Below are 27,117 nucleotides of genomic sequence, written 5' to 3' on the forward strand. Positions count from 1 at the left end.
CCAGAACGATAACTATACCGATAAAGATTTACATTTACATTTAATCATTTACCAGACGCTTTTATCCAAAGCGACTTACAAAAAAGGGGAGAGTAATAGAAGCAACGGAACAGACAAGGCCAAAAACCTGTAAGAGCTGTAAGAAATCTCAATTAATTAGCACAGTACACAACAATTTTTTTTTTTTTTTTTTTTTTTTTAAAGACAGACATCTACAACAAAAACTCACGTCCGCACAGTGCCGAACACTGGATTTTGATAGCTAAGATAGCTACAACCCATTAGGACTAAGGCTGTTGCCCCAGCTGTTGTCGTTAATGCAGATTCAGTGGCCCAATGGGTTGGTTTTGTATTCTAGCTAAACGCGCAGCAATAGCCATCTACAACAAAAACTCACGTACGCAATATACAGAACACTGGATTCTGATAGTTATGATTACTATGTAACATACCCGCCTGAAGGCACAAATCCGGATGAGAGACGTAGATATGATCCAGGAGTGTGCGCTTTTGGTCGTTGCTGTGGTGATCAGTAAGTGCTATTCTGTATTGGTCAAGTGCAAATGGAAAAGATGTGTCTTAAGATGTTTTTTAAAAATGGCTACAGACTCGGCAGCACGAATTGAGATTGGCAGGTCATTCCACCAGGTGGGAACGGTCCAGGAAAATGTCCGTGAGAGCGATTTCATGCCTCTTTGGGATGGAACCACGAGGCGCCGCTCGCTCGCAGAACGCAAGCTTCTGGAGGGTGTGTAAGTCTGAACAAGTGAGTTTAGGTATAATGGTGCAGAACCAGAGGTTGTTTTGTAGGCGATAACTAGTGCCTTGAATTTGATGCGAGCAGCCATTGGCAACCAGTGCAGTTTGATGAAGAGAGGCGTAACATGAGCTCTCTTCGGCTCATTAAAGACCACTCGCCGCTGCATTCTGGATCAGCTGCAAGGGTTTGATAGTGCATGCTGGAAGCCCAGCCAGAAGAGCATTACAATAGTCCAGTCTGGAGAGAACAAGAGCTTGAACCAGGAGTTGTGCAGCCTGTTCTGATAGGAAGGGTCTAATCTTTCTAATGTTGTATAAGGCAAATCTGCAGGACCGGGCTGTTGCAGTAATGTGGTCAGTGAAGTTTAACTGGTCATCAATCACAACTCCAAGGTTTCTTGCTGTCCTTGATGGAGTTATGGTCGATGAACCAAGCAGAATGGAGAAATTATGATGAAGTGCTGGGTTGGTTGAGAAAACAAGTAATTCTGTCTTTGCAAGATTGAGTTGAAGGTGATGCTCTTTCATCCAGTCAGAAATGTCTGTCAGACAGGCAGCGATACGAACACTGACTGTAGGATCATCTGGTTGAAATGAGAAGTAGAGTTGAGTGTCATCAGCATAGCAGTGATAGGAGAAGCCGTGTTTCTGAATGACAGAACCTAATGATGACATGTAGATGGAGAAGAGAAGTGGTCCAAGGACTGAGCCCTGTGGAACCCCAGTAGCTAGATTATAAGACTTAGACACTTCACCTCTCCATGACACCCTGTAGGACCTACCAGAGAGGTAAGACCTGAACCACTGGAGAGCAGATCCTGAGATCCCCGTCCTCTTAAGTGTTGACAGGAGGATCTGGTGGTTAACTGTGTCAAAAGCAGCAGACAGATCCAGCAGAATGAGCACTGAGGATTTGGAAGCTGCTTTTGCCAGTCTCAGTGCCTCAGTTACCGAGAGCAAGGCAGTCTCAGTCGAATGGCCGCTTTTGAAGCCGGATTGGTTGTTGTCTAGGAGGTTGTCCCGTTCAAGAAACATAGAGAGTTGATTGAACACAACTCGCTCAAGGGTCTTTGCAATGAAAGGCAGAAGGGATACCGGTCGGTAGTTTTCTAAAAGTGCTGGATTCAGAGAGGGTGCTGAGTATACAGCACAACTATAATGATAACGGCACAGAGGAACGGTATCGCTGAAGTCTCTGAATGATTTTTACCAGGCGGTGAACGATAAAAACATTGACATCCAGTCTGAACCCATCCTGCTTTCACAAGCTCGAGCATTTAAAGCGATAAACTGCAGTGCGCTCAGAACAGCGGTCTTCGCTAGTTTTTCTATGAGAGCCACTTTTACTGCAAAGTATCAAATATTACATCCAGTCATAAACAGCATGTCTGCTCATCAGTCTGTCATCCCCGAACATACAATATGCCATGTGATAAATCGAAAGGAAGATAATTAGAGTGTATTCAATGCAGAATATTTTTGAATAATATTATTTTCAATGTAAACTTTCTTTTTAACCTTATTTTTTTCTACATTAGACAGAGATGGACAAACGAATTGGACTTGAGTCGCACTTAAGTCGCAAAAAAACAAAAAGACTTGAACTTGACGGACTCGTAAACTACTGACCTGAGACTTGACTTGAAAATTTAGGTGAGACTTGACTTGAGACTTGACTTGAGACTTGACTTGAGAATTGACTTGAGAATTGACTTGATTTGAGACTTGACTTGACTTGAGAATTGACTTGATTTGAGACTTGACTTGAGAATTGACTTGAGAATTGACTTGAGAATTGACTTGATTTGAGACTTGACTTGAGACTTGACTTGAGAATTGACTTGAGAATTGACTTGAGAATTGACTTGAGAATTGACTTGATTTGAGAATTGACTTGAGAATTGACTTGACTTGAGAATTGACTTGATTTGAGACTTGACTTGAGAATTGACTTGAGACTTGACTTGACTTGAGAATTGACTTGATTTGAGACTTGACTTGAGAATTGACTTGAGACTTGACTTGACTTGAGAATTGACTTGAGACTTGACTTGAGACTTGACTTGAGAATTGACTTGAGAATTGACTTGAGAATTGACTTGAGACTTGACTTGAGACTTGACTTGACTTGAGACTTGATTTGAGACTTTACTTGAGACTTGACTTGAGAATTGACTTGAGAATTGACTTGAGAATTGACTTGAGAATTGACTTGATTTGAGAATTGACTTGAGACTTGACTTGAGACTTGACTTGAGACTTGACTTGAGACTTGACTTGAGAATTGACTTGAGAATTGACTTGAGACTTGACTTGAGAATTGACTTGAGACTTGACTTGAGAATTGACTTGAGACTTGACTTGAGAATTGACTTGAGAATTGACTTTAGACTTGACTTGAGACTTGACTTGAGACGACTTGAGAATTGACTTGAGAATTGACTTGAGACTTGACTTGAGACTTGACTTGAGAATTGACTTGATTTGAGAATTGACTTGATTTGAGAATTGACTTGAGACTTGACTTGAGAATTGACTTGAGAATTGACTTGAGAATTGACTTGATTTGAGAATTGACTTGAGACTTGACTTGAGACTTGACTTGAGACTTGACTTGAGACTTGACTTGAGACTTGACTTGAGAATTGACTTGAGAATTGACTTGAGACTTGACTTGAGAATTGACTTGATTTGAGACTTGACTTGAGAATTGACTTGAGACTTGACTTGAGACTTGACTTGAGACTTGACTTGAGACTTGACTTGAGACTTGACTTGAGACTTGACTTGAGACTTGACTTGAGACTTGACTTGAGAATTGACTTGATTTGAGACTTGACTTGAGAATTGACTTGAGAATTGACTTGAGAATTGACTTGATTTGAGACTTGACTTGAGACTTGACTTGAGAATTGACTTGAGAATTGACTTGAGAATTGACTTGATTTGAGAATTGACTTGAGAATTGACTTGACTTGAGAATTGACTTGATTTGAGACTTGACTTGAGAATTGACTTGAGACTTGACTTGACTTGAGAATTGACTTGATTTGAGACTTGACTTGAGAATTGACTTGAGACTTGACTTGACTTGAGAATTGACTTGAGAATTGACTTGAGACTTGACTTGAGAATTGACTTGAGAATTGACTTGAGAATTGACTTGAGACTTGACTTGAGACTTGACTTGAGAATTTACTTGATTTGAGAATTGACTTGATTTGAGAATTGACTTGAGACTTGACTTGAGAATTGACTTGAGAATTGACTTGAGACTTGACTTGAGAGACTTGACTTGAGACTTGACTTGAGACTTGACTTGAGACTTGACTTGAGACTTGACTTGAGAATTGACTTGAGAATTGACTTGAGAATTGACTTGAGACTTGACTTGAGAATTGACTTGATTTGAGACTTGACTTGAGACTTGACTTGAGAATTGACTTGAGACTTGACTTGAGAATTGACTTGAGACTTGACTTGAGACTTGACTTGAGAATTGACTTGAGACTTGACTTGAGAATTGACTTGAGACTTGACTTGAGACTTGACTTGAGACTTGACTTGAGACTTGACTTGAGAATTGACTTGAGAATTGACTTGAGACTTGACTTGAGACTTGACTTAGACTTGACTTGACTTGAGACTTGATTTGAGACTTTACTTGAGACTTGACTTGAGAATTGACTTGAGAATTGACTTGAGAATTGACTTGAGAATTGACTTGATTTGAGAATTGACTTGAGATTGACTTGAGACTTGACTTGAGACTTGACTTGAGACTTGACTTGAGAATTGACTTGAGAATTGACTTGAGACTTGACTTGAGAATTGACTTGAGAATTGACTTGAGACTTGACTTGAGAATTGACTTGAGACTTGACTTGAGAATTGACTTGAGAATTGACTTTAGACTTGACTTGAGACTTGACTTGAGACGACTTGAGAATTGACTTGAGACTTGACTTGAGACTTGACTTGAGACTTGACTTGAGAATTGACTTGATTTGAGAATTGACTTGATTTGAGAATTGACTTGAGACTTGACTTGAGAATTGACTTGAGAATTGACTTGATTTGAGAATTGACTTGAGACTTGACTTGAGACTTGACTTGAGACTTGACTTGAGACTTGACTTGAGACTTGACTTGAGAATTGACTTGAGAATTGACTTGAGACTTGACTTGAGAATTGACTTGATTTGAGACTTGACTTGAGAATTGACTTGAGACTTGACTTGAGACTTGACTTGAGACTTGACTTGAGACTTGACTTGAGACTTGACTTGAGACTTGACTTGAGACTTGACTTGAGAATTGACTTGATTTGAGACTTGACTTGAGAATTGACTTGAGAATTGACTTGAGAATTGACTTGATTTGAGACTTGACTTGAGACTTGACTTGAGAATTGACTTGAGAATTGACTTGAGAATTGACTTGATTTGAGAATTGACTTGAGAATTGACTTGACTTGAGAATTGACTTGATTTGAGACTTGACTTGAGAATTGACTTGAGACTTGACTTGACTTGAGAATTGACTTGATTTGAGACTTGACTTGAGAATTGACTTGAGACTTGACTTGACTTGAGAATTGACTTGAGAATTGACTTGAGACTTGACTTGAGAATTGACTTGAGAATTGACTTGAGAATTGACTTGAGACTTGACTTGAGACTTGACTTGAGAATTGACTTGATTTGAGAATTGACTTGAGACTTGACTTGAGACTTGACTTGAGAATTGACTTGAGAATTGACTTGAGACTTGACTTGAGACTTGACTTGAGACTTGACTTGAGACTTGACTTGAGAATTGACTTGAGAATTGACTTGAGAATTGACTTGAGACTTGACTTGAGAATTGACTTGATTTGAGACTTGACTTGAGACTTGACTTGAGAATTGACTTGAGACTTGACTTGAGAATTGACTTGAGACTTGACTTGAGAATTGACTTGAGAATTGACTTGATTTGAGAATTGACTTGAGACTTGACTTGAGACTTGACTTGAGAATTGACTTGAGACTTGACTTGAGACTTGACTTGAGACTTGATTTGAGAATTGACTTGAGACTTGACTTGAGAATTGACTTGAGAATTGACTTGAGAATTGACTTGAGACTTGACTTGAGAATTGACTTGATTTGAGAATTGACTTGAGACTTGACTTTAGAATTGACTTGAGACTTGACTGGAGAATTGACTTGAGACTTGACTTGAGACTTGACTGGAGAATTGACTTGACTTGAGACTTGACTGGAGAATTGACTTGACTTGATTTGAGACTTGACTTGACTTGAGAATTGACTTGGACTTGACCTTGAAACTTTACACAACTTGACTTGATTTGAGAATTTAGTTAAGACTTGACTTGAGACTTGACTTGGACTTGATTTGAACTTGAGACTTGACTTGAACTTGCACAGCATTCCCGATTCCTTTTTTCTTACTACTCCACGACACCACCTTTTACTATTCAAACATTCATTCATTCATTCATTCATTCATTCATTCATTCATTCATTCATTCATTCACAAATATTTGCTGCAGCAGCTAATATCACAAAACATTTCTAAACAAAAAATATAATGCATATGTAATATAGTGAATATTCATTCATTCATTTAGTTTTTAATGACCCTGCAAGTTCAATTAAACCTTCAAAATATGAGGAAAATATTTCTTATTTTTTAAATATGAAGGAAAAACAAAACACTGGATTTGATTAAGGTTTATCTGACAAAATTATTTGCCAAAAAAGCTTAGAAAAACAAAAGGCTGACAGGAAAAGGCTCATGTAAACATTTCATTGGTTTTCTCTCGTTTCTTGGTACATAATTTCGCAATGTCAGCACAATTTGGCATCACAAATAAATCAATGAACTCCAGACACAACTAATCTGGTAACATCATGTTTAATATTTGCGTCCCTGATGTTTGATCCTGTTAAAATGAAATGCCATTATTCCCTCTCCCTCTCTCTCTATCCGCTCCAGTGTTCATCTACTCCATGCCGGGATACAGCTGTGGTATCCGTGAGCGGATGCTTTACTCCAGCTGTAAGAATCCTCTGCTGGAGATGGTGGAGAGCAGACTCCAGATGGAGGTGGAGAAGAAGGTCAGTTCATACATCGCTTTGATTCGCCTGCAGTGGGGAAACAAGCTAACATTTTACAGCCGGTCTCTGGTACACTTATCATTCACAAAATAGAATTAATTATTATTTTATCAGCTTATTTCTAATTGGTTTGACTTTAATAAAAATATATAACTATTTATATTCCTAATAAATATAATAATATATCAAATAAGAAGTAAAACCAAATAAAATTATAAACAAATATATAAAATAATAAAAAATATTATGTTAGGATGATTTTTTTAAAAAGTTGCAATTTTTTGTTATTTATATATATATATAATAATGTTAAAGTGTTCCACTCCGTAGATGGAGATTGATAACAGCGACGAACTGACGGCTGATTTTCTTTTAATCGTATATAATAATATTAAAATGGCCGCCGTGTTCTTCCCCGCAGATGGAGATTGATAACGGAAACGAACTGACGGCTGATTTTAAAAAAAAATTAATCGTATATAATAATGTTAAAATTGCCGCCCTTTTCTTCCCCTCAGATGGAGATTGATAACGGTGACGAACTGACGGCTGATTTTCTTTTAATCGTATATAATAATTTTAAAATGGCCGCCCTTTTCTTCCCCTCAGATGGAGATTGATAACGGTGACGAACTGACGGCTGATTTTCTGTACGACGAGGTTCATCCGAAGCAGCACGCGCACAAGCAGGCGTTTGCCAAACCGCGCGGGCCTACGGGCCGAAAGGGGGAGCGGAGGATCATCCGGCGGGCTGGAGACGGAGAGGAAGATTAAAACATCCGCACAAACCCCAGAGGCCACGAAGCTGTCGAGCGCTTCCTTCCCACAATCCCCTGCAGGAAGCGCTGAACTATGCACGATAACACAAACGCCTCCGTGGGCCGATCATGAGGTGCGCTTTCATATTAAAACCAACAAACGGAATTATTTTAAGAAATGATAAATGAGGCTTTTGTGATTTTTAAACTGTGCCAAACTCACAATCGCAACGAGGAGACATTCGTCATTCCTTTTACACTGCAAAAAATGCTTTTATTACTTAGTGTTTTTGTCTCGTTTCTAGTCCAAACATCTAACAATTCTTACATTAAGAAACATTTACTAGACAAGCACAAATTATTGTCTTGTTTTGGGAAAAATAACTCAAAATGAAGAGAGTTTTTGCTTAAAATAAGATAAATAATCTGCCAATGGGGTGAGAAAAATAATCTTAATTCAAACAGAAAACAAGATTATTTTTCTCACCCCATTGGCAGATTATTTATCTTATTTTAAGCAAAAACTCTCTTCATTTTGAGTTATTTTTCCCCAAAACAAGACAATAATTTGTACTTGTCTAGTAAATCTTTCTTAATGTTAGTTTTTAGATATTTTGACTAGAAACAAGACACAAATACTGAGTAAGAAGAGCATTTTTTGCAGTGTACCGTGTCTTATTTTGTTACATTGTTACGTGTCTTTTTTACCAAATCACGTTCATCACATCTCACGGGTCGCGTCCTTTTTTACGGCATTCACATTTTTTGATATGATCGTGTTTTGTTTCCACGATGCTCATTTTTCTATGCAAGCGCTGTTTTGTTTGAACATGTTTTTGTTTCCCAATCATCACGATCAAGCCACACACGGCAAGAAATGCTCTTCTTATATAGTTTTTATTTCTTGTTTTCCAGTCCAAATATCCAAATAAGATTATTTTTCTCACCCCATTGGCAGATCATTTTGCCTGTTTTAAGCAAAAACTCTCTTCATTTAGATTTTATTTTCAACAAAACAACTCATGTCGTTTTACTGATCTAGTAAATGCATCTTGATTTAAGAATTGTTAGATATTTAGACTAGAAACAAGACAACATTACTGAGTAAGAAGAGCATTTTTTGCAGTGCATCAGGACACACGGCGAATTATTAAGTTCAACGTATCTAAAAAGGGAAGAGGGGAATGAATGTGTGTGTGTGTGTGTGTGTGTGTGTGTGTGTGTATGTATGATTGTGTGTGTTCACTGCTAGGTCATGTTGAGTATCTACTGTCGTTTGGCGAACCACTGTTTAGCATCCGTACTGTGACGCAGCCGCTCTTACGTTTCACATGTAGCCTGTCTGTGCTCAGACCAATCAAATACTTGTTTTTTAGAGGAAAATAAAGTATTTAAATCATTGAATGGACTGTGTTTATTTACTCGGATCATGTGACATGACTTACCCCGAGCGGCTCAGCCGGAGCTCTGGGATTGTTTGAGATGAAGATCTTCCAGCTCAGAGAGAACCTGACGATCAAATGACCATCATACATTACATACACGTGTGTGTGTGTGTGTGTGTGTGTGTGTGTGTGTGTGTGTGTGTGTGTTAAAACATGTTATACATTTACATGAGCATTCACATTTAACAGGAAAAACACATACGCTTTTAAAAAACACACTCAAACAGTCACACACACAGCGCATACACATTAACTCACTCATACACACATACACACTGACATTCACACACAAACAAACTTACATTCTCACTCACAAACACAACTCACACACATACAGTCACATTCACTCGCTCATACACAAATACACACGTACCCTCACACAAACTCTCACTTACTTGCACAAACACACACTCACAGTCTCTCACACACTCACTCAGTCTCACGCACACTCATTCACAGACTCACACACTCACAGTCTCTCACACACTCATACACAAATACAGTCCCATTCACTCACTAACACACTTACACACACACACATGCACAGACTCGTATAAACTCTCACCTACTCGCACACACTCACTCATACACATAAACACTCACACCAACTCTCTCGCACAATTAGTCACACAAACTCTCTCACACAAACTCACACACACACACACACAAACTCACACACACACAAACTCTCACACACATTCTTACACACACACACACACACACACAAATAGTCACATTCACTCACTCATACACAAACACACACCTTCACACAAACTCACTTGCACACACACACAAAATTACACTCTCGAACACACAAACTCACAATCTCACTCACTCACACACTCACTCACACTCTCAGTCTCAACACACTCACTCACTCTCACACACTCATTCTTCACACACACTCACTAACAATCACACACACGCACTCAGTCTCACTCACACTCACTCACTCACACACACTCAGTCTCACACACAATCTCACTCACTCACAGTCTCAGTCTCACTCTCACACACTCACACACACACACTCATACACACACTCACTCACACTCTCACTCACACTCACTCTCACACTCACACTCTCACTCACACACACACTCTCACTCACTCACACTCTCACTCACACACACTCTCACTCACACACACACTCTGTCTCACACACTCACTCACTTACTCTCTCACACTCACTCTCTCTCTCACACACAATCTCACTTACTCACACTCTCAGTCTCACACACTTACTCTCTCAGTCTCACACACACTCACTCACTCTCACACACACACACCTGTGCGATTGCGGGTCTTTTGTTTTTCTTCTCACAGAGACACTGAGACGCCACATCATACATCCTCTCCACCTCCTCCATCTTCCATCCCTCCATCTTACTATCAATGAACTCCTCCAGAGAGACCTCGTCATCATCGATCTCGTCCTTCATCTCCATCTGAAACACACACACACACACACACACACACACACACACACAGGTGACTGAGATGGACAGACAGACGGGGAGAGAGTTTGAGAAGATCAGAATGAACGCTCACACACCAGTAGTTTGGGATCACGGCTTTCATCCACCGGAGGAAGACCAGACAAAATCTCCAGCAGCACCTGCACAATACAATAAACTGAAATATTAATAAATAGATACATTTTCTGCTATCAGAATAACTTCATCTCTTCTCTGATGATGAGGGCGGGGCCACCTGTCACTCACATAAGATCAGCCAATAGCAAACCACAATCATCCAATCAATCCCCCACAGACACAATCAAGCCCCGCCCCTACATTTGCTCGTTTGAGAAGCGTTTCACTCGATATACGGCACAATCCACAGTTTTCAGTCACGTGACTGTCGCGGAGCCTTGGAGGGCAAAACCGCCACAGAACTCCATATAACCGCAGCACAAACCTTCCATCTTAAAACTAAAATATGTGAACAAGATACACGTTATGATCCATACAGCAGTATTTCAATCACTAAAACCAGCGGGACGTTTTTAAAACGCTCAACATGAGTTGCACCAACAAGGATTCAGTTAAGCAAAGTTGAAACTGTTGATCTGGGTTTTATTTTAAATCGATTGATTTTAAAGCGGTCAGTAAACCCGTTATCGAGCTGATCAAGCAGACGATGGTCTTCTTTTAAACCATTAAAGTGCCGTAATGTACGAAAACAGTGATATTAAAATGTCAAATTCAGTTTACACCTTTTTGATGATGCATACTAGCCTGACGTGGTCATCCTCAGCTCTAGTCAGAATATGAGTCTGATGCTCATTGGGCTGTGATTATGGGGCGTGTTTCAACCCAACCAGGAAAGACCTCGATTGGACAGACCGACAACCAATCAGAGCAACGAAGGGACGCATAACATTACTTGTCAAATGTCAACAGAGCTCAACTGCACTGTGATGCTATGTCCGCGTTTTTTCCGCGGGTTCTTTTCTATGTCTGCGGGTTGAAGCGACTATTATGTGATATATAGACCCTGGAGTGCGAATTTCAGCAGGCAACCTTGCCACAATAACACACATTTTACCCCCAAATGCCATTTTTTCACCGGAGAACCCCCCTAGTAGTTGGCGCGTTTTGTTGTAAAAACTTGGCAACCCTGTCTGCACGCGCGCTGAAATCAGGCTGGAATACACAATCTTTGCCAGAGTTGTAAAATAATTTAATGATACACAGAGTACTTACCCAACATGATCATCATTTCTGAGAGAAATAGTGAAGGTGATGCAGATACAAACAAGCTCTCTGTTTAGGATTCGAGTAAATATAACCCAAGCCCCTTTGATGACGTGATGATTACGGTACTGTTGATCATCTGTCCGTCGTCTAAAGCCCGCCCTGATGATCTCATTGGTCCGAACAGTTTCTGTTCGGGGATAATTACTCCTCTATGGAGCCAGGCCAGACCGAATTGGCCGACCTAAAATTTTTGTGGGCGGGGCTAAGTTTGGCTGGCATCCAGGCTAGATGCATACTATAAAGGCGAGCCGATGAAACCCCGAATATGAACGCAACGTTTTCTTTATAATGGGTTTCGATGGGAAAACACCTAATGAGAAACCTCGTGGTGCACTAATATTCTGTGTTCATCTGCTTTCCTGCATAAAGCGTGCAACATTAATAAGGTGCATATTGAATTTATTATTTTAATATCACTGTTTTACTGCATTAATACTGACTACAAACCTGGTTAAAATGACGTGTGGATAATGGAGGAGAGCCTGGTTTTGCCCTCCAGGTTCCTATGAGCGTGTTATGACGTGAAAACTATGGATAGGACAGAAAAGACGAGTGTAATAATGAGCGCACCACGCCGAAGCTGAAGACGTCTGATTTGGGAGTGATCTCTCCTCTCAGGGCCTCCTGTGCCATGTAGGCCGTAGTTCCCACAATCCTCCCTGTCATGACCGTCGAGCACGACTGTTTGGCCGAAGCTCGCGTCAAACCGAAGTCGGAGATCTTCGCCACCAAGCCTTCATCCAACAGGATGTTCCCGCTGCCGAACAGAAGAAATAACAGGGTTTGTTTTATAGATCTGCGAGTTACAGACATGACACTCAGTGTTTCTGAAAGAGCCTCTTCTGCTCACCGAGGCTGCGTTTATGTGATCGAAAATACAGAAACAATTCAGAATTATTCTAATGTAAAACTGCTGTTTTCCAACGATGTGTTGCAAATTCATGCATTACACTGCAAAAAATGCTCTTCTTACTTAGTATTTTTGTCTTGTTTCTAGTCTAAATATCTGGAAATTCTTAAAACAAGAAGTTTTTACTAGACAAGCAAAAGTAATTGTCTTGTTTTGGGGAAAATAACTCAAAATGAAGAGAGTTTTTGCTTAAAATAAGATAAATAATCTGCCAATGGGGTGAGAAAAATAATCTTAATTCAAACAGAAAACAAGATTATTTGTCTCACCCCATTGGCAGATTATTTATCTTATTTTAAGCAAAAACTCTCTTCATTTTGAGTTATTTCATCCCAAAACAATAGTAAATAGTAAATGGTCAATAGTAAATGTTTCTTAATGTAAGATTTTTTTGATATTTAGACTAGAAACGAGACAAAAATACTGAGTAAGAAGGGCTTTTTTTGCAGTGAGGACGCCGCTCAAGCGAACCTTTCTGCCATTCTGGACATTAATAGGACGCAGGAGAAAAAAAGTTTAGCACTTACTTCACCAATAAAAACAAAAACATTAATATGGTTTAACTGACTCATCAAAGGTGAGATTAAATGCATAAAAATATTTGTTTTATTGAACATAGTATTCTGATTTTGCATTTGACGGATTTTACTTATTTTGAAGAATACTAAATATTTTTGTACAAGTGCGATTAGTAAATGTATGCTCATATTTAGTGTAGAACTACAATAACCCTCATGTTCACACACACACACACACTGACACACAATGCCTCTGTACTAAGAAAAGTAATGTGTTACTTTGTTAGTTACTTGAAAAAGTAATTAGATTACATAAGATACTTATAATGCATTACTTTGTTAGTTACTTGAAAAAGTAACCAGATTACATAAGATACTTATAATGCATTACTTTGTTAGTTACTTGAAAAAGTAACCAGATTACATAAGATACTTATAATGCATTACTTTGCTAGTTACTTGAAAAAGTAATCAGATTACATAAGATACTTATAATGCATTACTTTGCTAGTTAGTTGAAAAAGTAATCAGATTACATAACTCACGTTACTTATAATGCATTACTTTCTAGTTACTTGAAAAAGTAATCAGATTACATAAATTACTTATAATGCATTACTTTGTTAGTTACTTGAAAAAGTAACCAGATTACATAAGATACTTATAATGCATTACTTTGCTAGTTACTTGAAAAAGTAATCAGATTACATAACTCACATTACTTATAATGCATTACTTTCTAGTTACTTGAAAAAGTAATCAGATTACATAAATTACTTATAATGCATTACTTTGTTAGTTACTTGAAAAAGTAACCAGATTACATAAGATACTTATAATGCATTACTTTGCTAGTTACTTGAAAAAGTAATCAGATTACATAAGATACTTATAATGCATTACTTTGCTAGTTAGTTGAAAAAGTAATCAGATTACATAACTCACGTTACTTATAATGCATTACTTTCTAGTTACTTGAAAAAGTAATCAGATTACATAAATTACTTATAATGCATTACTTTGTTAGTTACTTGAAAAAGTAACCAGATTACATAAGATACTTATAATGCATTACTTTGCTAGTTACTTGAAAAAGTAATCAGATTACATAAGATACTTATAATGCATTACTTTGCTAGTTACTTGAAAAAGTAATCAGATTACATAAGATACTTATAATGCATTACTTTCTAGTTACTTGAAAAAGTAATCAGATTACATAAATTACTTATAATGCATTACTTTGTTAGTTACTTGAAAAAGTAATCAGATTACATAAAATACTTATAATGCATTACTTTGCTAGTTAGTTGAAAAAGTAATCAGATTACATAAATTACTTATAATGCATTACTTTGCTAGTTAGTTGAAAAAGTTACCAGATTACGTAACTCACGTTACTTATAATGCATTACTTTCTAGTTACTTGAAAAAGTAATCAGATTACATAAATTACTTATAATGCATTACTTTGTTAGTTACTTGAAAAAGTAACCAGATTACATAAGATACTTATAATGCATTACTTTGCTAGTTACTTGAAAAAGTAATCAGATTACATAAGATACTTATAATGCATTACTTTGCTAGTTAGTTGAAAAAGTAATCAGATTACATAACTCACGTTACTTATAATGCATTACTTTCTAGTTACTTGAAAAAGTAATCAGATTACATAAATTACTTATAATGCATTACTTTGTTAGTTACTTGAAAAAGTAATCAGATTACATAAAATACTTATAATGCATTACTTTGCTAGTTAGTTGAAAAAGTTACCAGATTACGTAACTCTCGTTACATATAATGCATTACTTTCTAGTTACTTGAAAAAGTAATCAGATTACATAACTCAAATTACTTGTAATGCTTTACTCCCAACACTGAATTTAACTCAAATAAAACATTTTGAAGACACCGGAAACTTATTGATAACTTACTTAAGACACTGAAACTACATTTTGTTAATATTTTAAGATGATGTTAAGATGAAATGTTTTTGAAAACTTTCTAAAAATGCTTTGGTTTACAGAAGATGTTTGTGTCTAAAACAGACACCAGGCCACATGTAAGCCTGTGGAACAGTTGGATGAAGTCAGAACAAAGTGAACTGTTGCGGCGCTCACCTCTTGACGTCTCGGTGGATGTGGTTGTTCTGGTGCAGATACTCCAGCCCTCGGGCCGTTCCGGCGCTGATTGAACACCTGCTCCGCCACGAGAGAGCAGAAGAGCCGTCCAAACACGCCAGCCGGTCCAGCAGCGAGCCGTTGGGCATGAACTTATACACCAAACACATGTGCAGGTCACTGGAAAAGCCCACCATCTCCACCAGATTATCATGCTTCAGACTGAGGAGAGAGACAGTGGCTTCTTCATTTTTTCCAGAGCTCCATCTATCTATCTATACTATACTATATATATATATATATATATATAAGTAGTAAAATAACGCATTACAAGTACTTTGAGTTATGTAATCTGATTACTTTTCCAAGTAACTAGCAAAGTAATGAATTATAAGCAACTTGTTATGTTAACTTATATGATGTTTGATCATATATATGTGTAAGCATACATATGCACATACATACATACACATACACACACACACACACACACACTTCATTATTTATAAATATATTTTATATTAATATAATAATTAAATTAAATATAAAAATATATTCAATCCAGTTTTTCTTAATGTATTTATAAAATGCATTTTTTTATTTATAAATATATCAAATGTTTATATAAAATGAACAATGTTTATTTATTTTTATTATATAAAATATTTTATATATAGTAAAATTATAATATAATATAATTAAGAAATGTATGTCATTTTAATATATTTGTACCTCCTGAGAGTTTGAATCTCTTGGTTAAACTGAGCCTGGAGATCTTCAGGTGAGCCGTCGTCCACCTACAGCAAAACAAACATGACCATTATACTTTCATTCAAACGCACAAGTAAAATGTTTTGCAAACACACAAAACATGTTGATTTGATAGTTGTGTGGTATAAACCCGATTCCACAAAAGTTGGGACACTGTACAAATTTTGAATAAAACAAGGAATGCAATAATTTACAAATTTCATAAACTTATATTTTAGCCACACTAGAATATAGATAACATGTCAAATGTTGAAAGTAAGACATTTTGAAATGTCATGCCAAATATTGGCGTATTTTGGATTTCATGAGAGCTACACATTCAAAAAAGTTGGGACAGGTATCAATAAGAGGCCGGAAAAGTTAAATGTACATATGAGGAACAGTTTGAGACCAATTTACAACTTATTAGGTCAATTGTGAACATGATTGGGTATAAAAAGAGCCTCTCAGAGTGGCAGTGTCTCTCAGAAGTCAAGATGGGCAGAGGATCACCAATTCCCCCAATGCTGCGGAGAACAATAAAGGACCAATATCAGAAAGGAGTTTCTCAGAGAAACACTGCAGAGAGTTTGAAGTTATCATCATCTACAGTGACTAATATCATCCAAAGATTCAGAGAATCTGGAACAATCTCTGTGTGTAAGGGTCAAGGCCGGAAAACCAAACTGGATGGCCGTGATCTTCAGCCCTTAGACGGCACTGCATCATATACAGGAATGATACTGTAATGGACATCACAACATGGGCTCAGGAATACTTCCAGAAAACATTGGTGAACACAATCCACCGTGCCATTCGCCGTCGCCGGCTAAAACTCTATAGGTCAAAGAAGAAGCCATATCTAAACATTATCCAGAAGCGCAGGCGTTTCCTCTGGGCCAAGGCTCATTTAAAATGGACTGTGGCAAAGTGGAAAACTGTTCTGTGGTCAGACGAATCAACATTTGAAGATCTTTTTGGAAAACTGGGACGCCATGTCATCCGGACTAAAGAGAACAAGGACAACCCAAGCTGTTCTCAGTGCTCAGTTCAGAAGCTGATCTCTGATGGTCTGGGGTTCATGAGTGTGTGTGGCATGGGCAGCTTACACATCTGGAAAGGCCATCAATACTGAAAGGTGCATCCAAGTTCTAGAACAACATCTGCTCCATCCAGACGTCGTCTCTTTAAGGGAAGACCTTGCATTCTCCAACATGACAATGCCAGACCACACACTGCATCAATTACAACATCATGGCTGTGTAGAAGAAGGATCCGGCACTGAAATGGCCAGCCTGCAGTCCAGATCTTTCACCATTAGAAAACATTTGGCGCATCATAAAGAGGAAGATGCGATAAAGAAGACCTAAGACAGTTGAGCAACTAGAAGCCTGTATTAGACAAGAATGGGACAACATTCCTATTCCTAAACTTGAGCGACTCGTCTCCTCAGTCCGCAGACGTAATGACACACAGGGGGAAACATGGCCTTGGCACAACTTTTGAGATGTGTTGATGCCGTGAAATTTAAAACTTCCACATCACTGCATTCTGTTTTTATTCATAATTTGTAGTGTCCCAACTTTTTCGGAATTGGGTTTGTATTTTGCAACACTACTGATGTCTTTTACATCAAACTCACAGGATTGAGCTTTTTCACGGCTACGTAAGTGTCGCCCATCCGGCCTCTGAAGACGACGCCGAACCCGCCGGAGCCCAGCCGACAGCCTCCATCCTTCAGGGGCCGATCGTCCCAGTTCCCTGTGATGGCCGTCAACTCGCGGTGAGAGAACGTGAGGAAACCTGTATAAGAGGTTTTAGGGGCTGATGGGTAACAGGTGACTCTCAAAGCTCATTTAACTAACCAACTGAATCCATTGTCTATACTAGAGACCCAACTGTACTTAGGTTTGTATTTTGTACCCAAGTCAAGGGAACTCGGGAAGGGTTACATTTACCAATACGTGATTTCAGCAGTTCGGATCGCGTGTCAAACTGCTGAAATCACGTGACATTGGCGATCCGAATCATGAGTCGATTCACTGATTCATAACCGTTTGAATCTTTACTTGAGGATTGAACACAAACGCGGAAGAGAAGACAATGCTGAATAAAGTCGTAGTTTTTGTTATTTTTGGACCCAAATGTATTTTGGATGCTTCAAGAGACTCTAATTAACCCACTGATGTCTCATATGGACTACTGTGATGATGTTTTTATTCCCTTTCTGGACATGGACAGTATAGTGTGCATACACTTGCATACGCTCTCGGACTAAATATAAAATATCTTAAACTGTGTGTGAAGATGAACGGAGGTCTTACGGGTGTGGAGCGACATTAGGGAGAGGAGTTAATGACAGACATTTCATTTTTGGGAGAACTAACCCTTTAAATCAAGATGCATTTACAATATAAGTAAAACGTCATAAAATATTTTTTCTTGTTTTGTTGCAAATAAAATCAAAATGAGTTTTTTGCTTAAAACAGGCAAAATGATCTGCCAATGGGGTGAGAAAAATAATCTTATTTCTGATTAAAATCTCGTCTCTTGTTTCCGTCCCAAACAGAAATAAGATTATTTTCCTCACCCCATTGGCAGATCATTTTGCCTGTTTTAAGGAAAATCTCACTTCATTTAGATATTTTTACCCCTGAAAACATGTTATTTTACTTATCTAGTAAATGCGTCGTGATTTAAGAATGTGTAGATATTTGGACTGGAAACAAGACAAAAATACTCCATAAGAAGAGCATTTTTTGCAGTGTGATATAAAGACCTTCGGAGCTGCTCCATGTGTTTTCCTCCGGTCCGGTGCTGCTGTCCGGCTCCATCACACGGGTCTCCTGAGGCATGCAGGCTGCGGATGGACGGAGCACTTCCTCACACTGCACTGATGAGCCTAAGAGTGTTTATCAGAAATTATTCATCTCTGCAATTCGTTACACTGCAAAAAATGCTCTTCTTACTTAGTATTTTTGTCTTGTTTTGAGTCCAAACATTTTAAAATTCTTAAAACAAAAAGTATTTACTAGACAAGCAAAAGTAATTGTCTTGTGTCTTGTGGGGTGAGATAAATAATCTTGTTTTCTGTTTGAATTAAGATTATTTTTCTCACCCTATTGGCAGATTATTTGTTGTCCGGAAAAAATATGGCGTTTGGGTAGGCCTGTACGATATGGCCAAAATTTATATCACGATATATTTCTTAATTTTGGTCGATACGATATAATTTCGATATCGATATGAACTATATAAAAGCTTTAGAAAAACTACCAAGAACTGCCACAAGGGATTTCTGTACCTACAAACTTCTGAAAAAGTAGGCAATGTACACAACACGCTTACATTATATATGGTTTTAAAACATTAAACAGTATGTGTAAAAAAAAAAAATGCCTAAAGAACAAAAGCATTATAAGCTCAAGCAGCGCGAGCGGAAAAAACCCCCACTAAGAAATCAGAGCGCCATGTTATATTGTGCAGAACGTACACACACACAAACACACACACACACACACGCGAGTCGGTATAAGTTATGGTTGTCGTTGTCCTGTTTGTATTGTTTCTCATTTTCATGTTGAGAGAAACGATAATATTGGATGATGATATTATTATCGGGTGAGAAAACGTGCCAATGACAGACGTTGCGAAGACACAGATAACGGTTAAGTGAAGTTTAAGTGAAGTGTTTTCTGTTCTTAAACTCTCGACGAAACTTAAAGGAAGCAGTTGTCTCGAGAACATTGTTGCTAATGCTATCATAATATATCTCGCCCTCACTCGGGGTGCAGATGTGCTTACCCGCGCTCGGGAACGCAGTGATGCTTTTTCCCCCTTCGGCTGGTGTGTGGATGTCATGTGATTCTCGTTGTTCTAGAGTAGATATTATGATAACCCAGTTTCATTAACTGATTTTATCAAAAGTAACTCCATTTTGTAAGATCATTTTCAATTGTCATCTAAGTAATTCCAAACACATCGCGAGGCAGACCGCAGACGACATTGGGATCAAATACACTCAACTTATTTACCCGCTCCACAGCGCCACGCAGTTGATTGAGTTATAACTGCGAGATTTAGAGGGATTTCTCATAGATCTACTGCATTTACAGCCAGCAAATCAACGCAGTAAAATTCGAATAGTATTTTTAGCTTTCGAATGTTAATTACAGATAGAATATTCGACTATTCGAATATTCGTGCACACCCCTAATTGTTACACCCCTAGTCGGCACCTCTCCGGCACATTTTGCAGCACACTGAAACCTGAAGTTTAATATCAGCCCCATTCGCACGGGACTAGTATTATCTGGACCTCTAGTGATTTGTAATAATTGCAGAGAGTGTCGGTGATCTTAATCCCGTGTGAATCGGCCATGTCTGTCATTTGTAAAGTAAAAATTCCCCCGCAAATGACCTACCATATTTCGCCGAACACCGAGGTCCTGTGATGATAGTAGTCCCGTGCGAATCGACATCTCTGTGATTTGGTCAGGATTAGGCGGATTGTATATAATTTTTGCAAGCTTTTTTTCTTCCTGTGAGTATTTCTATCTTTATCTTTCACGAAGAATAAAGTCTGCATTCATAATGCGCATCATTATGAATTCCTGTGCAGCCGCGCCCACACGGATTATACAGTATTGTTCAAAATAATAGCAGTACAATGTGACTAACCAGAATAATCAAGGTTTTTAGTATATTTTTTATTGCTACGTGGCAAACAAGTTACCAGTAGGTTCAGTAGATTGTCAGAAAACAAACAAGACCCAGCATTCATGATATGCACGCTCTTAAGGCTGTGCAATTGGGCAATTAGTTGAAAGGGGTGTGTTCAAAAAAATAGCAGTGTCTACCTTTGACTGTACAAACTCAAAACTATTTTGTACAAAAAAAATTTTTTCTGGGATTTAGCAATCCTGTGAATCACTAAACTAATATTTAGTTGTATGACCACAGTTTTTTAAAACTGCTTGACATCTGTGTGGCATGGAGTCAACCAACTTGTGGCACCTCTCAGCTGTTATTCCACTCCATGATTCTTTAACAACATTCCACAATTCATTCACATTTCTTGGTTTTGCTTCAGAAACAGCATTTTTGATATCACCCCACAAGTTCTCAATTGGATTAAGGTCTGGAGATTGGGCTGGCCACTCCATAACATTAATTTTGTTGGTTTGGAACCAAGACTTTGCCCGTTTACTAGTGTGTTTTGGGTCATTGTCTTGTTGAAACAACCGTTTCAAGGGCATGTCCTCTTCAGCATAGGGCAACATGACCTCTTCAAGTATTTTAACATATGCAAACTGATCCATGATCCCTGGTATGCGATAAATAGGCCCAACACCATAGTAGGAGAAACATGCCCATATCATGATGCTTGCACCTCCATGCTTCACTGTCTTCACTGTGTACTGTGGCTTGAATTCAGAGTTTGGGGGTCGTCTCACAAACTGCCTGTGGCCCTTGGACCCAAAAAGAACAATTTTACTCTCATCAGTCCACAAAATGTTCCTCCATTTCTCTTTAGGCCAGTTGATGTGTTCTGTGGCAAATTGTAACCTCTTCTGCACATGCCTTTTTTTTAACAGAGGGACTTTGCGGGGGATTCTTGAAAATAGATTAGCTTCACACAGACGTCTTCTAACTGTCACAGTACTTACAGGTAACTCCAGACTGTCTTTGATCATCCTGGAGGTGATCATTGGCTGAGCCTTTGCCATTCTGGTTATTCTTCTATCCATTTTGATGGTTGTCTTCCGTTTTCTTCCACGTCTCTCTGGTTTTGCTCTCCATTTTAAGGCATTGGAGATCATTTTAGCTGAACAGCCTATCATTTTTTGCACCTCTTTATAGGTTTTCCCCTCTCTAATCAACTTTTTAATCAAAGTACGCTGTTCTTCTGAACAATGTCTTGAACGACCCATTTTCCTCAGCTTTCAAATGCATGTTCAACAAGTGTTGGCTTCATCCTTAAATAGGGGCCACCTGATTCACACCTGTTTCTTCACAAAATTGATGACCTCAGTGATTGAATGCCACACTGCTATTTTTTTGAACACACCCCTTTCAACTAATTCAACTAATTGCCCAATTGCACAGCCTTAAGAGCGTGCATATCATGAATGCTGGGTCTCATTTGTTTTCTGAGAATCTACTGAACCTACTGGTAACTTGTTTGCCACGTAGCAATAAAAAAATATACGAAAAACCTTGATTATTCTGGTTAGTCACATTGTACTGCTATTATTTTGAACAAGACTGTACTTTCACTTTAGAATGAGTATCAATTTGAGAGTAATCTGATTGAATGGTGTGTTTAATATTAACATCAATACTGTTCTGAATGAAAAACATAACAGAACAGAACAGTACAATGACAAGCTTGTTTAAATAGGCGCTTTTACATTTAGTTTTGAAACTGAATCTTCCGCCGTAGGCTATATTGTCAGCTTCTCACTCGTGATAAATGAAATCTGATTCCTGCCGCTGGTCTGAGCTCAGTTCATGGCGTCTGTTCACTAACTGAACGAAATTATATTTATTCATTAGGCTACTGTAAAATAATCACAACGATATCGATGCCTGTTTATGATTTTATACAGCTATATCTATAACAAAGCCTTGACATCATATCCGGGAGAAGTCAGTAAATTCGAGTAAAATCACAGGCTTTGCTTATCCCGTGCAAATGCGCCGCAAAACTCAGATGAGGAGGAGTCATTTCTCAATCACAGAGGTCTCTATAATACTAATCCCGTGCGAATAGTGCTTTAGATAGACGAACCACTTCCACGCCACTAAAGAAAGTTAGTCTTTCTCCTTACTTGTGGAAGCTCGTTCAGTCACATTTGTGTTGCGGTCAGGGAAACTCTTTTTGCAGCTAAAACGTGCCGCGTTGGATCCATCAGCCTACTACTGCTGAGCACTGGCTAAGTGTCTGTACGTCATCACGCAAGAAGCCAATCGTGTTCTGCTCTTTCTGACGGCTGCGCCCTGAACGTCAGTCATATCGAAATATCGGAAATGTGTTTAAAAATCGTATCACCCTTATTGAAAAAAATTATATCGCGATATATATTGATATTGAATTATTGTCCAGCCCTACGTTTGGGGGGTAAAATGTGTGTTATTTTGGCAAGGTTGCTGCTATAATTGTCATTCCTGGGTCTATATATCCCATAATTGAGGTTGTTTCAACCCGCGGACATGTAAAACAACCGGCGGGAATACTGCAGACTTGGCAACACAGTGCAGTTGAGTTCTGTTGACATTTATAACGTTATGCGTCGCTCCGCTGCTCTGATTGGTTGTCGGTCTGTCCAATCGAGGTCTCTCCTGGTTGGGTTGAAACACGCCCCATAATCACAGCCCATTGAGCATCAGACTCATATTCTGACTAGAGCTGAGGATGACCACGGCAGGCTAGCACAATCTGAGAAGAATACCTGCTTTAGTTGTCTCATCTTTAGTGTGGCAGATCTCATCTGGCAGCAGGACCGTGATGGCGGCGAATAGCTGGTGTCGGCTCAGGATCTCCACCAGATCTCCAACGGTGCAGTTTGTGGTTCCCCAATCGGACAGGATCTCCATCGTGGGACTCTTTCCCTGGAGAACTGCAGCTTCAAACCTCCTGAAACCAGACCATCAACCATACACAACATCTTACAGCTGCATCGCAACAAAAACATAAAAACACAATGGCCAATAAGATTCAGGACAAGTGAAATTCGAATAATTCCAATATTATTTTCACACATACATACTCTTTTTTTAATTTAATTGAAGATGTAATATTGTTCTACACATATGGCAGGTGTGATGTGTGTGTGTCTCTCTCTCTCTCTCTCTCTCTCTCTCTCTCTCTCTCTCTCTCTCTCTCTGTGTGTGTGTGTGTGTGTCTCTCTCTCTCTCTCTCTCCCTCTCTCTCTGTGTGTGTGTGTGTGTGTGTGTGTGTCTCTCTCTCTCTCTCTCTCTCTCTCTCTCTCTCTCTCTCTCTCTCTCTCTCTCTCTCTCTCTCTCTCTCTGTGTGTGTGTGTGTGTGTGTGTGTGTGTGTGTGTGTGTGTGTTCCTTGTTTGGCAATACTTATGTAAACATAGTATGTACATAGTAAATATGAAAACAAGTTAAACAACTCACTAGTTTGACATTGGACTGGTCCTCACTAGTTAAAAAGGCTTATAAATCGCCCAAAACATGATATTATTTAAATCTATTGTTCTGCACATGGTTTAGGGACACGGGTAGTGTGTATGTGTGTGTGTGTGTGTGTGTGTGTGTGTGTGTGTGTGTGTGTGTGTGTGTGTGTGTGTGTGTGTAGGTTTAGGGGCAGTGTGTGTGTGATGGGTAGGTTTAGGGATATGGGTAGTGTGTGTGTGTGTGTGTGTGTGTGTGTGTGTGTGTGTGTGTGTGTGTGTGTGTGTGTGTGTGTGTGTGTGTGTGTGTGTGTGTGTGTGTGTGTGTGTGTAGGTTTAGGGGCAGTGTGTGTGTGATGGGTAGGTTTAGGGATATGGGTAGTGTGTGTGTGTGTGTGTGTGTGTGTGTGTGTGTGTGTGTGTGTGTGTGTGTGTGTGTGTGTGTGTGTGTGTGTGTGTGTGTGTGTGTGTGTGTGTGTGTGTGTGTGAGCCTGTTTATGTGGTTTATGAGGACACAAATTTGTATAACTACATGGGTATTACACTGGTATTACACTATAAATGTGGTTTATGAGGACATATCAAATGTCCTCATAATTCAAATGGCCTTAAAAACATACTAAATGATGTTTTTTTGAGAAAGTAAAAATGCAGAATGTTTCCTGTGATGGGTAGGTTTAGGGATAGGGGCAGTGTAAGGGGATAGAAAATACGGTTTGTACAGTATAAAAACCATTACGCCTATGGAGAGTCCCTGTAAACCACATAGACCAACATGTGTGTGTGTGTGTGTGTGTGTGTGTGTGTGTGTGTGTGTGTGTGTGTGTGTGTGTGTGTGTGTGTGTGTGTGTGTGTGTGTGTGTGTGTGTGTGTGTGTGTGTGATGTACCGGATGTGCAGCTGTGTGTATCTGGGCTCTCCGGACGCTCTGTTGATGTCCATCGCGACGCTCCTCCAGCTCTCCTGCGGGTCCAGCAGGTCAGATAAAGCCCTCAGTGCGGAGAACCGGAGCTTCCGGACCGGCGTGTCCCGCGTGACCTCACACATCCCGAACCGAACCGAGCCGGAGTTTAATATTCATAAACACACTCGCAATCTCTCACACACATTCAGGGCTTTTCTTGTGTTTTCCGAGATTGAGTAACTTCCTTGATCTGTTGTCATTTCCTCTTCCAACAACATCCGCTTTAAACTTAACCTAAATGAGAATGAGCTGATAAATGGTGTAAACGGAGATCTTCTGACATCACCTGGTTTCAAAGTTAGTTTTATTAATTAAAAAAGCGAGTGTTTACCTCAGACTATGAGGAAAATAAACTATGAGAGACAGACGTTTTATTCCTGCGGGGGGCGCTGATAGGCCAGTTCTGTAGAGGACAAAGAAACATCTGCGCTGCAAAAATGTCCAAATATCTAAATATTCTTAAGTCAAGATGCATTTACTAGATCAGTAAACTGACATAAGATATTTTTTCTTGTTTTCTCGTGAAAAATATCTAAACAAAGTGAGTTTTTGCTTAAAACAGGCAAAATGATCTGCCAATGGGGTGAGAAAAATAATCTTATTTCTGTTTGGGACGGAAACAAGAGACGAGATTTCAATCAGAAATAAGATTATCTTTCTCACCCCATTGGCAGATCATTTTTTCTGTTTTAAGCAAAAACTCACTTCATTTAGATATTTTTCCCGAGAAAACAAGAAAAAATATCTTATGTCGTTTTGCTGATCTAGTAAATGCATCTTGATTTAAGAATTGTTAGATATTTAGACTAGAAACAAGACAACATTACTGAGTAAGAAGAGCATTTTTTGCAGTGTGCAACTATTGTCATTATTTATGTAAGTTAGGTAAGTTAGTAAATATTTCAAGTATGTTAGAATATTTAAAACAATGTTTTAGTGTCATATTTTAGTGATTACAGAAGATGCATGCAGTACAACTAATAGACTTTAAGCGTCTGAAAGGAGCACTTGATTTGGAAACAGCATTGATTTGGACCTTTAACATTTTGATTGCCATGGAAGTATGATGGGGAGAAAAAGAAATGTTTTCCTCAAAAAAACTTTTTTTTTTAGACTAATATATATATATATGAAGATCTTGGATGAGATCAGGATAGTAAAATATCAGGAAATGTTCACGTGAAGTAAACTAATCCTTCACATTGCGCATTTCTTGCACAGAGTCTCAGTACTGGGATAGTCTTTCAGTCCAATGTTTTTCAAAGCAGTTTGACCAATGTACAGTATCTCTGATTTATATTTTACAGGGAGATTTCCATACCAGATGGACAAGCCATATCTGATAACACTTTCTAACACAGATTGATAAAAGAGGAACATAATTTTCCTATCCAATCTTTGTAAAAAAAACTAAAAACTAAAAGATACAATATCTGATAATGTCTTTCACACACCCAGTCAACATGTCCCACATTAGAGATGTGTCTGTATGTGAAGTAATGAAAGTTTATTCGGTTATTCAGTTACTAAACCTCAAACATAATGTATACAGCAAATGCATTACAAACCAGGAGAATAACCGAAGAGGTGTAGGCTGAAGCTGTGGCTTATTACGCCTACCCTAGTTAACAAACAACATCTACCCATCAAAATGCAAACCTAAACAATATACATGTATAAACATATGCATACATACAAACATGCATACCCAATTACAAATGTTTGTTTGTTGCTTGTGTTGTTTTTAATTAATGCTCTACAATTATACATAAACTTATCTTAGACATCTTTTATTTAAGCTTTCATATATTTGTCAAAAATTTGGATTTTTAACTGTTTGCTCCTCTTGAGATAATCTC

At 38.5% G+C, this 27,117-nt stretch overlaps 2 protein-coding genes across 3 annotated transcripts in view; one reads left to right on the forward strand and one right to left on the reverse strand.

Annotated features, from left to right (window-relative positions):
- twf1a (twinfilin actin-binding protein 1a) overlaps positions 1 to 7,997 on the forward strand; it is a 19,465-nt gene extending 11,468 nt beyond the window's left edge. The window contains exons 8-9 of the mRNA XM_067436253.1: positions 6,763 to 6,884; positions 7,494 to 7,997. Coding sequence (XP_067292354.1) covers positions 6,763 to 6,884; positions 7,494 to 7,658 — 287 coding nt within the window. The 3' untranslated portion in view covers positions 7,659 to 7,997. The remainder of the gene's footprint in view (positions 1 to 6,762; positions 6,885 to 7,493) is intronic.
- Positions 6,772 to 25,608, reverse strand: irak4 (interleukin-1 receptor-associated kinase 4). Of its 2 annotated transcripts, XM_067436251.1 has the most exons (11): positions 25,184 to 25,608; positions 23,608 to 23,792; positions 18,933 to 19,055; positions 17,796 to 17,956; positions 16,136 to 16,200; positions 15,404 to 15,625; positions 12,420 to 12,606; positions 10,643 to 10,705; positions 10,377 to 10,535; positions 9,088 to 9,151; positions 6,772 to 6,911 (listed from the first exon to the last, which is right to left on the reverse strand). In XM_067436251.1, the coding sequence occupies exons 1-10, from the start codon at positions 25,339 to 25,341 to the stop codon at positions 9,098 to 9,100; spliced, it is 1,377 nt and encodes a 458-aa protein (XP_067292352.1). In that variant the 5' UTR covers positions 25,342 to 25,608; the 3' UTR covers positions 6,772 to 6,911; positions 9,088 to 9,097. The 2 variants fall into 2 exon arrangements, with proteins under 2 accessions (XP_067292352.1, XP_067292353.1); XM_067436252.1 differs by lacking the exon at positions 18,933 to 19,055.
- Positions 25,609 to 27,117: the final 1,509 nt, after the last annotated feature.

The sequence above is a fragment of the Pseudorasbora parva genome, chromosome 25 (assembly GCF_024679245.1).
Source record: "Pseudorasbora parva isolate DD20220531a chromosome 25, ASM2467924v1, whole genome shotgun sequence".
NCBI lineage: Eukaryota > Metazoa > Chordata > Actinopteri > Cypriniformes > Gobionidae > Pseudorasbora > Pseudorasbora parva.